At 34.5% G+C, this 14,873-nt stretch overlaps 2 protein-coding genes across 2 annotated transcripts; one reads left to right on the forward strand and one right to left on the reverse strand.

Annotated features, from left to right (window-relative positions):
* Window positions 1-1,665: 1,665 nt before the first annotated feature.
* Window positions 1,666-5,212, forward strand: LOC143549421 (14-3-3-like protein D). The gene is made up of 7 exons (XM_077040320.1): window positions 1,666-1,812; window positions 2,741-3,047; window positions 3,269-3,356; window positions 3,974-4,080; window positions 4,184-4,332; window positions 4,891-4,931; window positions 5,029-5,212. The coding sequence occupies exons 1-7, from the start codon at window positions 1,740-1,742 to the stop codon at window positions 5,029-5,031; spliced, it is 768 nt and encodes a 255-aa protein (XP_076896435.1). The 5' UTR covers window positions 1,666-1,739; the 3' UTR covers window positions 5,032-5,212.
* A 5,464-nt stretch (window positions 5,213-10,676) lies between these two features.
* LOC143549422 (TPR repeat-containing thioredoxin TTL1-like) lies at window positions 10,677-14,068 on the reverse strand. The gene is made up of 7 exons (XM_077040321.1): window positions 13,334-14,068; window positions 12,864-13,059; window positions 12,587-12,774; window positions 12,164-12,497; window positions 11,880-12,084; window positions 11,696-11,802; window positions 10,677-11,412 (listed from the first exon to the last, which is right to left on the reverse strand). The coding sequence occupies exons 1-7, from the start codon at window positions 14,050-14,052 to the stop codon at window positions 11,260-11,262; spliced, it is 1,902 nt and encodes a 633-aa protein (XP_076896436.1). The 5' UTR covers window positions 14,053-14,068; the 3' UTR covers window positions 10,677-11,259.
* Window positions 14,069-14,873: the final 805 nt, after the last annotated feature.

A 14,873-nucleotide genomic window follows, 5' to 3' on the forward strand; every position in this document is an offset into this window, starting at 1 on the left:
TAAGATGGGAATGCTCTTAGCGGCAATTTGTTTACATCTGAATGAAACCATTCAGATGTAAACATCTGATTCATTCAGACTTCAGAATGTTTGGTTCCAAACAGAAAAACATCTGAATGGCTAAAATTAGGTCTGAATCATTCAGACTTATTGTTGTTGTTGAATAAAACAGAGACTTATTCAGATATGACTCATTCAGATTTGAATGAACTAAACAACCTTTTAATATAAAAGGAAAAACAATCAAGTGTTTTTTATATGCCGTATTAAATAAATAGAGAATTATTAAAATAAGAAAAAGTTTCGGATTAAAGTTGTAAATTGACGCATCAAAGTGTCAGTAGTATAGGGACCAAAATGCTATTATAAAAAATAGCACGTTCTGAGAGTGTCCAACGTGGCGCACTATGAGTGGTGGCCATACCTTAACGTCAACACCTGTAGGTCCTTGTTGTCGTTTTCCATTGCATCATTAATCCTCTTAAATAGCGTTTGGAGTCCCTGAGCTTCTTCATCTTTGCATATTATTTTTACAATCCATTTACAACTTATCAATTTGTTTTACTTGTGTCTTGTTAGAGTCGAGTCGATGTATTTTACACAAAGAAGTATATAAATCATAATCAGGCCTACAACTTCACTTTGACAGCCAATCTTACTAGTTCAAAAAATTTGTCACCGATTGCTAACTTCATACCTAGTCTCCTAAATAATATAACTTATTTTGTATTTGTCACATACATAAGCGATCTAGTTAATCATCACATTAAATCTAATGCGAACCTAGTCGTCCATATCTATTCACTTCACTGGCCTCATTGGTTTATAAAACAATAACGATCTTGCCTTTACCAAGGAACTTTAACTTGAGTATTTACAATAAAATTACAAGAAAAATTATCGGCATAATCAAATGATGTATGTAGGTAATTTTTTTTTTGAAATTATATAAAAACTACCTGTATAACCATGAAACCTGATATATTATTATATCAAATTTCCCTCGAATATTATTTTCAATTAGTGCGTTCTGGTCATTTGTCATCTTAGTTCTAACAGGCACCAAGGCATGTGATGCGTTTAAAAAACGCATCAAAGCCTTCAGACAGAAAACTCATGTACTTCTGGATCAACTGGGCAAACCGGCAAAATCAGGATTTAAAAAATATTCGCATGTAATGTTATGTCGAGTTCAACGAGTTATGTGTAGACTATAGTAATATTATGACTCCAAGATCAACATTATACTAATATTAAAATAGATAAGCAAAGCGAAACTTCTATTTACAGGTAAAACTCTTTTAGGGGATGTTTATTTACATCTGAATGGAACAATTCAGATGTAAACATCTGATTCATTCAGACTTTAGACCGTTTGATTCCAAACAGAAAAAATCTGAATGATTAAAATTAGGTCTAAATCATTCAGACTTATTGTTGTTGATGAATGAGACAGAGGCTTAGATCTGAATGAACCAAACAAGCTCTTAGTCGTATATCGAGCCATGTCTCGCGCATCTGACTTACGTACGCGCTTCACGCCTCGACGTGCGAGACCTAAACGAACATTAGTGCCCAAAACGAAAAAACTCAAACTTCGGTGCCCAAAACAAACATTCATTTCAATATAAACTACAACATCATCAGTCGCATCTTCCGCGTTTCTTAATATTTTACAAAAAAAACTAATAATAATAGAGAGAGAAAGTAGCAGCAGCTGAGCTTTAAGATCGGCATCAATGGCGGCTTCTACTGAACGCGAAAATTTCATCTATGTCGCTAAGCTTGCCGAGCAAGCCGAACGCTATGAAGGTTAGCCTATTTCATCTTAGATCCGTTCTTTACACTTCATTTCATTAATTTTAATTTCAATTTTGGTGCCCTAATTTGTGCTATATGTAGACTTGGTTGACTTATGGATATTAATTGTTATAATTGAAGATTAAGTTGTTTGAAAAGTTAATTGGAGATTTAGTGGACATGCTGTGGCTAGATTTAGGGTTTTTTAGATCCTATTGCCTATATGCTATGTAATACTAAAATCGAGGTCAAATTATTATTCTAGCTGTGTTAGGATATTCAAATCGGTATTGACCTTTTGAAATTGTGTAGAATAATACGAGTATCAGTTACTGTAATTAACTAGTTAAAAAGTACTGAATTTAGAATCTCAACTTAGTTATCATTATCAAACGTTGACTGTTTACATAGTTATTGAGCTGTGTAAATACACACTAATCTAGCTAGATTTGTGGCCTTGTGGGCACTTGGCAGTATTGACAAAATCGTGATTAATCGGTGATTCATGATTTCACCTGATCGGACACATTAATGGGTGGTCGGTCAAACTTGGTCAAATCAGTCAAAAATGGCCCAAATCGGACTTTTTTTTTTAATTTTATTTTTATTCATTGTTTTGTAAGGCAATCAGACCATGGGTTACTCATTGTTTTGTTATGTTTACATTTAGTTGTTTATGTTTAATGTATTTATGTATAATTTTCAAAAATTACATGTGAAAATTTGAATGTATGACTAACTGGTACCTCACCGCCTGAGTGGTGCCTGGCGAGTTCTACAACACTTCCTGTGGGTTACATTTCATATATGATTTGGAAAATGAATTAAGTTTATAGCATGCAATATGTTAATATTCAGAAATCAGAACTATATAAGCTGTTTTCACAAGCTGTACTGTAGTAGTCTTTATGATCTTATGGTGATTTGTTCTTTGTTTCAGAGATGGTGGAAGCCATGAAGAAAGTAGCGATGTTGGACATTGAGCTGACTGTTGAGGAGCGAAATTTGCTCTCGGTTGGATACAAGAATGTGGTGGGCTCGCGTAGGGCATCATGGAGGATATTGTCCTCCATTGAGCAAAAAGAGGAGTCAAGAGGCAATGAAGTTAACGTCAAGCGGATCAAGGAATATAGGCAGAAAGTGGAAACAGAGCTGTCAAACATTTGCAAAGATATCATGGCTGTGATTGATGAGCATCTGATTCCATCTTCCTCTGCTGGAGAATCCACTGTTTTCTACTACAAAATGTGAGTTTTAGTTGCACATAGGTCCAAAAGAACATTTTTGTGCCGTATTTTTTATTCTTTTGTGGTCATTGGTTCTTATTACTTTATTCTGTTTTGTGGGCTTTGTGTTTTTCTAGCAGCAACTTGTTCTAAGAATAATAGAATGTAATCTTTACATAATTTGATTCTGAAAGAGAGAGAAAGGTTTTAAAGATTTGGTTATGGGTTTTGATGGAATGTAGGAAAGGAGACTATTTTAGGTATCTTGCAGAGTTTAAGTCTGGTAATGACAAGAAAGAAGCAGCTGATCAGTCTCTTAAGGCTTACCAAGTAAGTAGCGTTTTCTATTTAGCTGTTTAGTAGATAGGCCTGTAGGTGAACCGAATGTTCAGTGAATCAGTCGTGAATTGCTCGTTCATAAAATAAGCTAATGAATCATGAACGTTTGTTTATGTATCTGTGTTCATTTATGTTTATTCATTTACATTTGTTTCTATTCGTTTAGGTATGTTCTTTCGTTTAAATATCCATTCAAATCTATTTATTACTAATAATAAATTAAAATCAATTTTAATTACTTATTAAAAACATTATATTATATATTTTTGTTTACTTTTTAAGTGTTAGATTTAATGATTGGAATACGTTTACTTTTAGAAGGTGTCTGTTCATTTATGTTAGTTTGTGTTTGGTTGTGTTCTATTGTGTTTGCTTATGTCAGTGAACCATTCGTTTAGATTTTAGAATATTTAAAAACGAACATGAACACATTATTTGTTATAATGAACATGATCAAGAAAATTTGTTCGTTCAAGTGTTTGTGTCTGTCTGTTTGTTTGGTTAAAGTTAAACGGATGTAGATGAACAAACTTTGTTCGTGTTCATTTAGTCGCTTTACAAGTCTATTGGCAGATGCCAATTTCTTTATGCTTTTATATTTCTTCCAGTTGGCTTCTACTGCTGCAGAGGATCTATCTCCTACTCATCCCATTAGATTGGGTTTAGCTTTGAACTTCTCGGTTTTCTATTACGAGATCATGAACTCTCCCGAAAGGTAACAAATTTTAGAAAAGGATATTGTTGGTATTCTTCAATCTTGATTTTTGATATGAAAACTTTATTCTAAATTGTGTTTTTTTAAACATTGGTTTTATCAGAGCTTGCCACCTGGCAAAACAAGCTTTTGATGAAGCGATCTCAGAACTTGATTCATTGAGTGAAGAATCATACAAAGATAGCACTTTAATCATGCAGCTCCTTAGGGACAATCTCACTTTGTGGACTTCTGACATTCCAGAGGATGGAGGTTAAACATTTGTTATTGTTATTGTTATTGTTATTGTTATTGTTATCAAGGGCAAATACTATAAGAAAACCAACATACTTTCTTTGTTTTCTAAAAAAGCCCCTTGACAATTTTTTACATATTAAAGTCCCTCCACTTGTTATTTTTTTTACTACATAAGGAAAGAATTGAGAATTAATGTTTTACATTGACAGGTTGCGATAACAATCATTTGTCTAAATTTATTATGCATACCATTCTATATGTCTTTAGTTTATTTTTTATTTTTTTAATTTAAATTACGTCTTGTCGTCTACCACACTCATGTATTTTAGTATATTGTTTTTGAAAGATTGTTTGTTATAATTAACTTATTGAATTAAAAAATGGAAAAGGAATGACAAAACATTGAACACCCTTTGCTCAACTAGTATAAATAAGTAAAAAAAACTAAATTTAGACAGCTTTTACGAGAAAAAACATTAAGTTATGTTGATTGTTATGGTATTTTTCCCTTTATTTAATAGCAATATCTTGTCTTTTTTGTTTTAAATTATTAACACGGTATTTTCTTTACAGAAGACCAAAAGATGGAGATCACAAAAGGTGATGATGCAGAGGTTAGTCTCAACATATGAATTTGAAATAATAAATAAAATGTTGGTTTGTATCTGTTTTGTTAGTTGTGCTTTAATTCGATATAATTTTTTTATGCAGTAAAATATGGAGGGTAAGTTTACATCGTTGGAGGGAGTGGATGTGACTTTGTTATTGTATTTGTAAGCCTAAATTTGAAAGCAGTAATATGAGAATCGCATGCGTTAGTTGTTTTCGTTTGTTAAATTGTTGTAAAATGCCCAGAAATGGGACGTTTATGGCATGGCCGACATGTTTTATGATCCAGGCTTGTTTCTGCTATTTGAGATCTCATCTGTTTGTCTATTTGAATTAGGTAGCCACTTTGTGTTTCAGATATTATGCATTGTAACAAATCATGCTTGTTTGTTATTGAATAACAAATTACATTCAGAATAATCTTGGCTCCAAATTGTAAAAGACGGCACAGATCTACACACTTGCGTGAATTGTGTTGCGATCATGGATTGTGTCTAAAGATATGATTCGTTCAGAACTGAAGACAAGAACCAATGCTGACGATGGACGACTACAAGTATTTCTTCACTTAGTGGGTGATAAGTTGATGATGGAATTAGGTAGCCTCTTTGTGTTTCAGATTTTATGCATCTTGATGTGAAGTTCAGTCAAACAAAGGACTAACCCCGCATGAAAGTGAAAACAAGATGAACCAATGAACACAGAATTAAACCGCGTGATGGTATAAACGAACACGATAAAGATGTTATGAACTTATGATGCATCTTGATGTGAAGTTCAGTCAAACCGATGGACCAACACCGCATTGCTTTTGTGATGACATGAAACTATGGAGTGAAAACAAGATGGACCAACAAACACAGAATTAAACTGCATGATGATATAAACGAGAACGATAAAGATGCTAAGACGACGATGAACATTTATGATTTTATGATGGGAGATAACTTTAGGTGATTCATATCAAGATAGTTACATGATCTTTATGAAAACGCTATTTTAAAAATGAAATGGTGTTTATAAAAACATGTGACGTATAAGACTTGTCTAAGATATTTATATGTAATTTATGCTCTTTATATGGCCGCTACCAAGGGTGGTTTGTCTGTGACAAAAAAATAAGTTGATTCTAAGGTTAATTACGTTAAATTATAATATCGTCTTATGATTGGTTCTTCCTCTCCGATCACACACTCTCGACTCTCATTGTTGGTCAATAATAATGGCAGATGACCATCAATGTTGGTTAATAATTTCGTCATAGAACCGCAACACAAAACATATGTTTCTTCAATTGGGCATACTTGAAGCAACCTCTCAGTCTCTTGGTATATAAGTATGGTTTGCCTACCTATCATCATTCCAGACCCTACAAGGCTACAAGTAGCTTTGCTATGAATGAGATTTTATTGTGTATAATTGTTGTTTTGATTGTAAATTATAGTAGTTACTGAGGTTTGTTTTAATAGTTGATTATATTTTTAACTTTTAACTAAAAACTCGTTTCAACACTAATACGTGTGACGGTGCTAATGTGCTATCATATTTCCGCTTGTTAGAATCCTAAACTTCTTTTTTTATTCTTTATGAAAATTGCCCCAATTTTAAAATCCATTTAAAATCAAACTCCATGGACAACCTAAACAGACCATAGTCGGCCACTCGATCATAACGCATACTTCCTGCCACTTCCTTCCTTGTTTACCAAACCGGTTATAATTAAGGGAAATTCCCAAAATGTTTCATTAATGGAGAGAAATTCCATTTTTGTCCTTATAAATAAATGTTTTCAAAAATATCCCCTACAAACACGTCTTTGACGACGTGTTAGGCCTCAACGCATCTTTCACGACCTGTTCGGCCATCAAACGCGTCTTTAACGACCTGGTAGCCTCCAACGCGCAAAGTCCAATAAAACCTCTTAAATAACAATGAAGACTAAAAATGTAGTTTATACTTCCTCAGTCCCATTATAAGTGTCATAGTTTGATTTTTCAAGTCTTTCTTGTTTAACTTTGACCGTCAATATTTTCGTTTGTGTTATATAATACTTGATGTAAAATATATGAATGGATTGAGTTTTAAATGTATTTTACATTGATATAATTTTCGTCAAGTATTATATGACACGAACAAAAATATTTACGGTCAAGGTTGCAAAACAAAGACTTGAAAAGTCAAACCAGGACACTTATAATGAGACGGAGGGAGTAATGCATTAATACCTATGGATCAAGTCCAATAAAACAGATAAACCATAAGACCATCATGTAATTAACTCTTTAACTTTTTATAATTGTTTAAACAAAACTTTCTGAGGATTTTTAGTTTGATCTGTTTTCTGTTGTGTGCAACACTTGTTTGTTTGTATGTATGTGGCTCCTAACACATAATACGTTATCAAGACCAGAAAAAAAAAGGTAACAGATTTTGATGTATCATTTATTTTCAAGATATTAGTGATGACAAATCAGTAAAGCATATTTCAACTTAAATAACTTTTTTCTTCATTATTTATCGGGACCAATCAATAATTGCATTTATACGAGAATAGACAATTTGATTAATATGCACATGATTAATTTTTAATTCAGAGTTATGATATTACTACGGAGTATTATTTACATAACTACCATATCATTTCTAGATCTTCTATTTTATAATAATTTAGTAACATACTTTAAAAGAACCCCATATTGAAAAAATATAGTTACATAGTCTTAGTATTGTTGGTGCAAGAGAACAAAATAGTGTGTTATAAAGTATACGTGCTTTCAAAATTTTATAAATCTTAAACATATTAATTTATATAGAAACAAAAAATTACTATTTTAAACATAATGTAAAATTATAAACTAGATAATATATAATTTATATACATCAATGTATGATGCTTTAATTTAAACGAGCCAAACAAATGAAATAGCATAACCTCGCCACCTTGGGCTCGGCTCATTTACAAACAAGCCGATTGTAACCAAACTTTGTACGAGCTTTCTTATCTCAAAACGAATTTTGAGCCCTCAAGTTACCAGATTATTGAACAACCGTGACTTATTTGTACAATAAACAATACTTTTTGTCAATTTTATTGTGACGTTTTGGGCCTTTCAAGTTTCACTGTCGGGATGTAGCACACCTAAAATGAGCCGACACCTCATCATGGTTCATAGTTAACTAAATATGCAATTTTTATATGCCCTTAAAGTCTGCCCAAGTGTCATTATAGCTCCTTCAAGTTTGTACAGTAGTACCTCTAATCAATCATTTATGTATCTGACAAGTGTCAATTGAGTCCCACTTAAAAAAGTATAACATGTGGTGCCCCACCTTTGACTTCTATTGTGTAATCCATTCAACTGCTTTAGTTCATCATGTTACACTGTCTAATTAAATTCATTTGCTTCTTATCCAAACTACAAACTACTATGTTTTCTGTTAGTTTCAGTTTTAAAAGAATAAAAACATATATCAGTATAATTTTGATGTGTGTATGAGTTGGTTTGGATCGGTTTTGTGTTTGTGAAACATGTTCGGTTTTGGCTTGGGTTCGATTTTTTCGGAAAGATTATGTTTTTTCCTGGTGGATCCGGATGATCAACGGTAAAGCGAATTGTCAATTGTCGTAAGATTTGGAATTTCTAAACAAACCAACTAGAAAAAGAATCATAAACCAACAAAAGCAAAAGGATGATAGTTTGGAAGGTTTTACTATTTCAAACCAGACAATGTCCACGTTTGATGCTTGAATTTCATAAAGGGTCCATCATTGATTTAACAAATCAGGAAAAGTGCATTCACTTTTAATGACCAAAATGGAATCGAGGTTATACTTTTAGTGAATAGATTGAAACAATAACATAAGTCTATAAGTCTATGGCGCGACAAGTTTTTGGGTAATTTTGGGCTACAACACCGCCCCCGACGATACGTGGTTTTTTTTTGGAGTGGGGGGCATAGATTTGTCGCCGGTTGGGTTAAAAGAAAATTAGTATTTTATTAAATAAACCAATGACAACCGTTTGGGGGGGGGGGGGGGGCGCTTTTTGATGTGGAACACCACTACCTACCCCGTAAAATGAAAATAGCTTATCTGCTAACATGGCGTCACGTGTTAAAAATCCTCCTCATTTTATAGCCCTTCACTACATATAGCCTAACTAAAGTGTAGTTAACAAAATTATATAATAATGATTTAACAAGTCAAGAGGTCTATTGACTCTAGGGTCAATTTCATCCATCCTCTATATAATAAATACTATTTTTGATGAAACAAATATTAATTAAATTATGAGAGACCCCTAGAAAGTTGAAAACAAAACCATGAAACTGGGGACCAATGCTCATCAAGAATCTTGAAATAAAAAGGCAATATTTAATGCTAATGGATGGTGTAAATGGTGGAGGCCATGGTTTTGTGTAAGCGGTTTTCACCATTCATTGTATTCACATGTATTTCACTCCCTTCACATGTCTTGTTTTCTCAAGATGAAACCAAGTCAGCATACCCTTTGACTTTTAACCCAAATCCCTTAAATTTAGCATAATATTTTTACCTTTTTACCCTGAGGGGTGTGGGGCTTCAACGGGGGCGCTAGAGCCCCTCCGCTTGTGCCCCCAGGCGCTAACACCACACCACCAGGGGCGCTAGCGGGGCGCTAGCGGGAGGATAGAGGCAGGCGTGAGCTGGTTAGCGGGAGAAGAGAGAGAGAAAGTTACCTAGATTTTAGCAAAAAGAGCCGTTGGGCTCATATTAAATTAAAAAAAAAATATTTTCTTAAACTTTTAATATATACCTTTATAAAATATACTCAATTTCACAATTATACACCTTTCCTCCTAAAATCCTCTCAAAATTAACACAAAAAAAATGTCGTGGTACTCGTCTGATTCCGACTCCTCCGAAGAGGATGATTTGCTTCTTCATGTATGGGAGTTTTGACCGCAACCGTGGTGGATCTTTTGCAAAATCAAGCTCAGCAACCTCGAGTCCCGAGAGTTGGAGCACCACCTCGTGATCGTGATCGATTGGGTGCTAACGATACTTTGATTAGGCATTATTTTAGCCCTCAACCGGTATACGAGGAGTCGGATTTTCGAACTCGTTTCCGAATGAGCAGACAATTGTTCATGCGTATAGCAAGTGATTTAGAGGCACGGTATCCCTTTTTTCAACAAATGGAGGATGCTAGGGGTCTCCCCGGTTTTACCTCTCTTCAAAAATGCACGACTGCCATCCGTCAATTAGCGTACGGCATTTCGTCGGACGCTTTGGATGAGTATTTACAGATGTCGAAAAGGGTTGCACGTGAATCCCTTCATTTTTAGTATGTTTTTTTTTGTAATTTGAATTTTAGATATTAATGTGTTTTTTTATTAATGTGTGTTTTTTTTAATATTTTATGTGTTTTTTTAATAATATGTTGTTTGAATATATTTATAAAAAAATTAAAAAAAAATTCGCTGAAGCCCCTCCACACCAGGGGCCAGGGGCTCCAACACCCCCTTATCCAGTTTCTCTCTCTGCCACACGTCATAATATTATTGGTTCTTGGCTCTACTGGAGCCCCCACTGAAGCCCCCACACCCATTAGTCTTACACAAGCCCCTCAAATTTAGCAATTAGCACAATCACTTTGCCATGAAAGTCTATATAATACTTCCAAACATCACATACACAAAAGCCATCATATAACAATGAAATAACATTTAGAAAAAAAAATAGAAAGATAAATATTTTATTGATGAAAAGTTTTAACAAAAAGAAAACCCCTAAGTATCAACTAAATCAAGTACAACTAAGGCCTATCCATCCAAATTCTTCCTTCAATTTTTTTTTTCTTTTTTCATTTTGTATATATCATCCTCATCTTCACATATATACACATAACACAAAGGGTAGATCTATATCCAGAAAGAAGCCAATGAAGCCCACTAGTAATTTACAACAGAACTGGGAATGATATAGGCTTATGATAATGGGGGGTAAAATGGGAATTCTAAAAAAGCTAACATCTTGACAAGAAAAGAATGAGGGGTTTTGAAAACGCTTTCTAAAGATCCATAAGAGCCAAGGTAAGGGATTTGGGTAATTAAATGAAATATTTTCATATTTTAACAACTGCAATGATTAAGGTAAATTACTAATCTAACCCTCTCTAGTTCCCATAGGCTTAGAAAGATTGGCTCTTTATGGTAAAAGATTATTGGGTTTTTTTATGTAGTTTTGATACAGGAGGTTGAAGATCGGAATTTCGCAAAATTACCATTATGCCCTCCGTAGACGTGAAATTACAATTTTGCCCTTCACTCACCGGTAACCGTTGGATTCCTTTAGAAGCTGTAATGACGGACAGAGGCTTCCAACACTTCTCGACACGGGCATACCATTTCCTTCATTCGATTACTCTTTTTGTAAATCTTGATTGTTGGCACAATTCTTACATTCTCAGCATTTGCAATTGCAGGGCTCTCTTCAATATCAACCTTTGCATTGAAAAGATAATTAAAAAAAAATCGTTAAACAAGTGAATGCGAGCATCACATTTCTACATGTGCATACAATTCCAGCTTCTTGTTCATAAAATCAAAACTTTAAAATAAATTTTCAGCTTTATAAACTTAAACAAGTGAATGCACGAATCACATTTTCAACATGTGCATATAGTTCCAGCATGTATACACACGTTTCTTGATTATAAAAATCAAAACATAACAATATTTCCTAACCTTTCAAACCAAAAATATATGCAGGCATAAATAATAATACCTTGAGAAAGTTTATAGATGGATATCGAGTGCATAACGTGTCAAGAAACGGGGATATCTGCTTGCATTGAAGATCGGATGTTGTTATGAAAAGAACAACAGATGCTCCTGCATTTCAAACATAAAAAATTCAACGCTTTTTCTCAAGAAATATAACTTTATTACGTGATGATGAAATCACAAACCAGTTGAAGCAACTGCAGCTTTGAACTGTTCAAGATTATTAATCACTTCAACTTCACCCCCAAATTTCAAATTATACACTTCTTCCCCACGCGATTTCTTTAGCGCCACTTGGGCGTGAAATAAAGCTTCGGCTATCTCATTGTTATCGGGAAGCTCTCTCCTCAAAACCTCATAATCTCTCACTGATTCAGCCCACCTTTCAAGCTGTAACATAAAAAGCTTTAATTCATTAACAAATTTTTTTTTTATTTTTAAAACAACCAATTTTCTTGAACTTTTATACCTTGACGTATGTGGCAGCTCTTCGAAGAAGGGCTTTTGTGTAATTTGGATGAAAATTAAGTGCTTGATTACAGTCATCAAGAGATCTTTCAAACTGCCCGAGTTTAAACCAACAAGCTGCTCGATTGCAGTACAAAATTGAATTTGGGGGATCAAATTTAAGCCCTTCACCATAAGCTGAACAAGCTTCGGTGAATCGTTCTGATTTAAACAAATCATTGCCCCGGGCCCGGGACCTACAAAATGACCTTATGTTTTGAAGCAAAACCGCCACCTCAACGTTTCTTGGGTCAATTTGTCCTGATTTCTCAATAGTAGCAACCGCACTCTCAAATCTTTAAAATGATATTAAAAAAATGTTAATTTTAAATCGTTTCGTTTCAAAACATAATGATAAACTAAACATCTTATTACACAAACTCACCTTCCGAGTGACATGTCAATTTGAGCGCGTGTAAACAAAACATATGCTTCAGATTGCATCCCGAAAATCTTCACTTGATAACAAGACAAGCTAGTAGACGAGTCAAATTTAGGCATGCTTGAAAGAACCGAATCTGCATCGTCTAATCGATGGAGCTTCAATAATGCTTCGGCTTTGCACGCAAATAGCTATAAGTTTATATAATATAAAAATATAAGTTTTCATCATAACAAATAATGAGTGAACGAGTCATTACAAAAACTACTTTTTGTGTTACCTGAGGACAAGCGTCTGCTCCCGACGAAATAGCAGCTTCGGCTTCCCTTAACATACCACCCCAATCGCGTACCCGTCTGGAGTACGTGCACGCGTTTAAATGCTTTTCTACTAATTGCAACTTTTGAGCCTCGTTCGGGTCGGGTTGGTACTCGTTAAAATAAAGGTGTTTCCTTGCATTTTCAACCTGTCCTAAACTGTCATTGCTTACATGAATTAGATTCAACTTTTGAACCTCATTTTTCATCTTCGATTACGATCAAGAACAGCATCATATGTTCATAACAATACCATAATGTAATTACAAAACAATTAAGATCTAAATCAACATCACAAGTTCAATACTTCAATATTCATCTAAAAATCCAATAACAGCATAAAAGACACAAGAATCAGATCTGAGAAAATTGGATTTTTATTATCGAGATTCAAACTTTATCTTTAGCATTTTCAAGATTTCTTGAAACTTACCTAATAAGCAGAGATCCTAAACGATGGTGAGCTCTGACATATCCAGAATCCAACTTAATAGCTTCATCACACTCTTTGACTGCTTCAGTCAACCGTTTCAATCCCATCAATGCGGCTGCACGGTTACAATGGTAGGCTGCATTCGCAGGCGATAACGCAATTGCTCGATCATAATAACTCAATGCCTCCACAAAATGCCCTCTTTTATACTCATCATTCCCTAATCTCTTCAATTCTTCCGGATCCGGTAACACCCTTTTCGGATTCGGATTCGGATTCAAACCCGCCGGAGTTAGGGTTTCACCTTTCCCACCGCCGCCATTGCCGCCGGAGCTTCCACGCATTATGCTGCCGTGACCGTAATTATGCTGCCGTAAACTCAACACATCGGGTTTGGAGCTCCGATTCGCCATCATACCCGTCTTGAGAACCCTCCCGGACGGGCAAATATTACCCGACGGAAGCACGTTAATCGCCGGAGAAGTAACGGAAACCGAAAATGCCGGCGAGCTATCGACTGTCAACTCGCCGGAGTGGGTGTTGGTGGGCCGCCGGAGCCTGTCGAAAACCGACCCGGATGAGCTGGAGCTGGTGCTAATTGTGGGTCCGACTCTTAAGGGCGAAATGGGTGAACCCGGACCCAGATTGAGCTCCCGGAAGTCTGGTTTATTGGTGTTATCGCCGTCGTGAGTGAGTTTATTAAACCCTATGTCCGACATTTGGATGGGTAATAATAATAATAATAATAATAATAATAATAAAGATTGAAACTTGGAGTAAGGGATGTGGTTGTAATTAAAATACAACCACCGACGGATTATTATTATTATTATTATTATTATTATTATTATTATTATTATTATTATTATAAATATTATTAGTTTATTACAGCATAGAAAAAGAAAGAAAGAAAGAGAAAGAGAAAGAGAAGAGAAGAGAAGAGATGAGATGGGGATCTCGTGATTTAAAGGAGGAAGCAAAGAATGTGAGAGTGTGTGTTTTACAGAGAGGAAAGAGATGATGATGATGTTGATGATGGATTATTATTATTATTATTATTATTATTATTATTATTATTTTGGTATATTTTTCTTGATTTTTATTTGATTTTATATCCTTTGATTTCTTGATCAATACTATACCATCTTTTATTCTAGGGGAAATTCCTAAAATAAGCATTTATGAAAACATTTTTCAGGTTTTATGTGTCATTTGCAAGAAATTCTCAAAATAGGTAACTAGTCGTGACGAGTAGTTTATGATTACACACGAGTAGTTTGTAGAACTAGTGTCACGTGCTCTTAAACTAACCGTAACGAGCAGGTTAACTAATCATTTACTCGTCACGACTAAATAAGTTTCATGCCTCGTAATCAACGCCCACGAGTAATTCATAAGTCCTTTAGTCACAATGACTAATTTACCTGGTTTACATTCCCTACACCAGTAGTTTATTAGTAATTAACTCGCCACGACTATTTTAACCTTACAATCTACTCGTCGCGACAAAAGAACTTATGAACTACTCGTGAGCATTGAT

The sequence above is a fragment of the Bidens hawaiensis genome, unplaced genomic scaffold (genome assembly GCF_021521415.1).
Source record: "Bidens hawaiensis isolate Kalapana, Puna unplaced genomic scaffold, B.hawaiensis_p1.1 tig00015556_1, whole genome shotgun sequence".
Classification (NCBI taxonomy): domain Eukaryota; kingdom Viridiplantae; phylum Streptophyta; class Magnoliopsida; order Asterales; family Asteraceae; genus Bidens; species Bidens hawaiensis.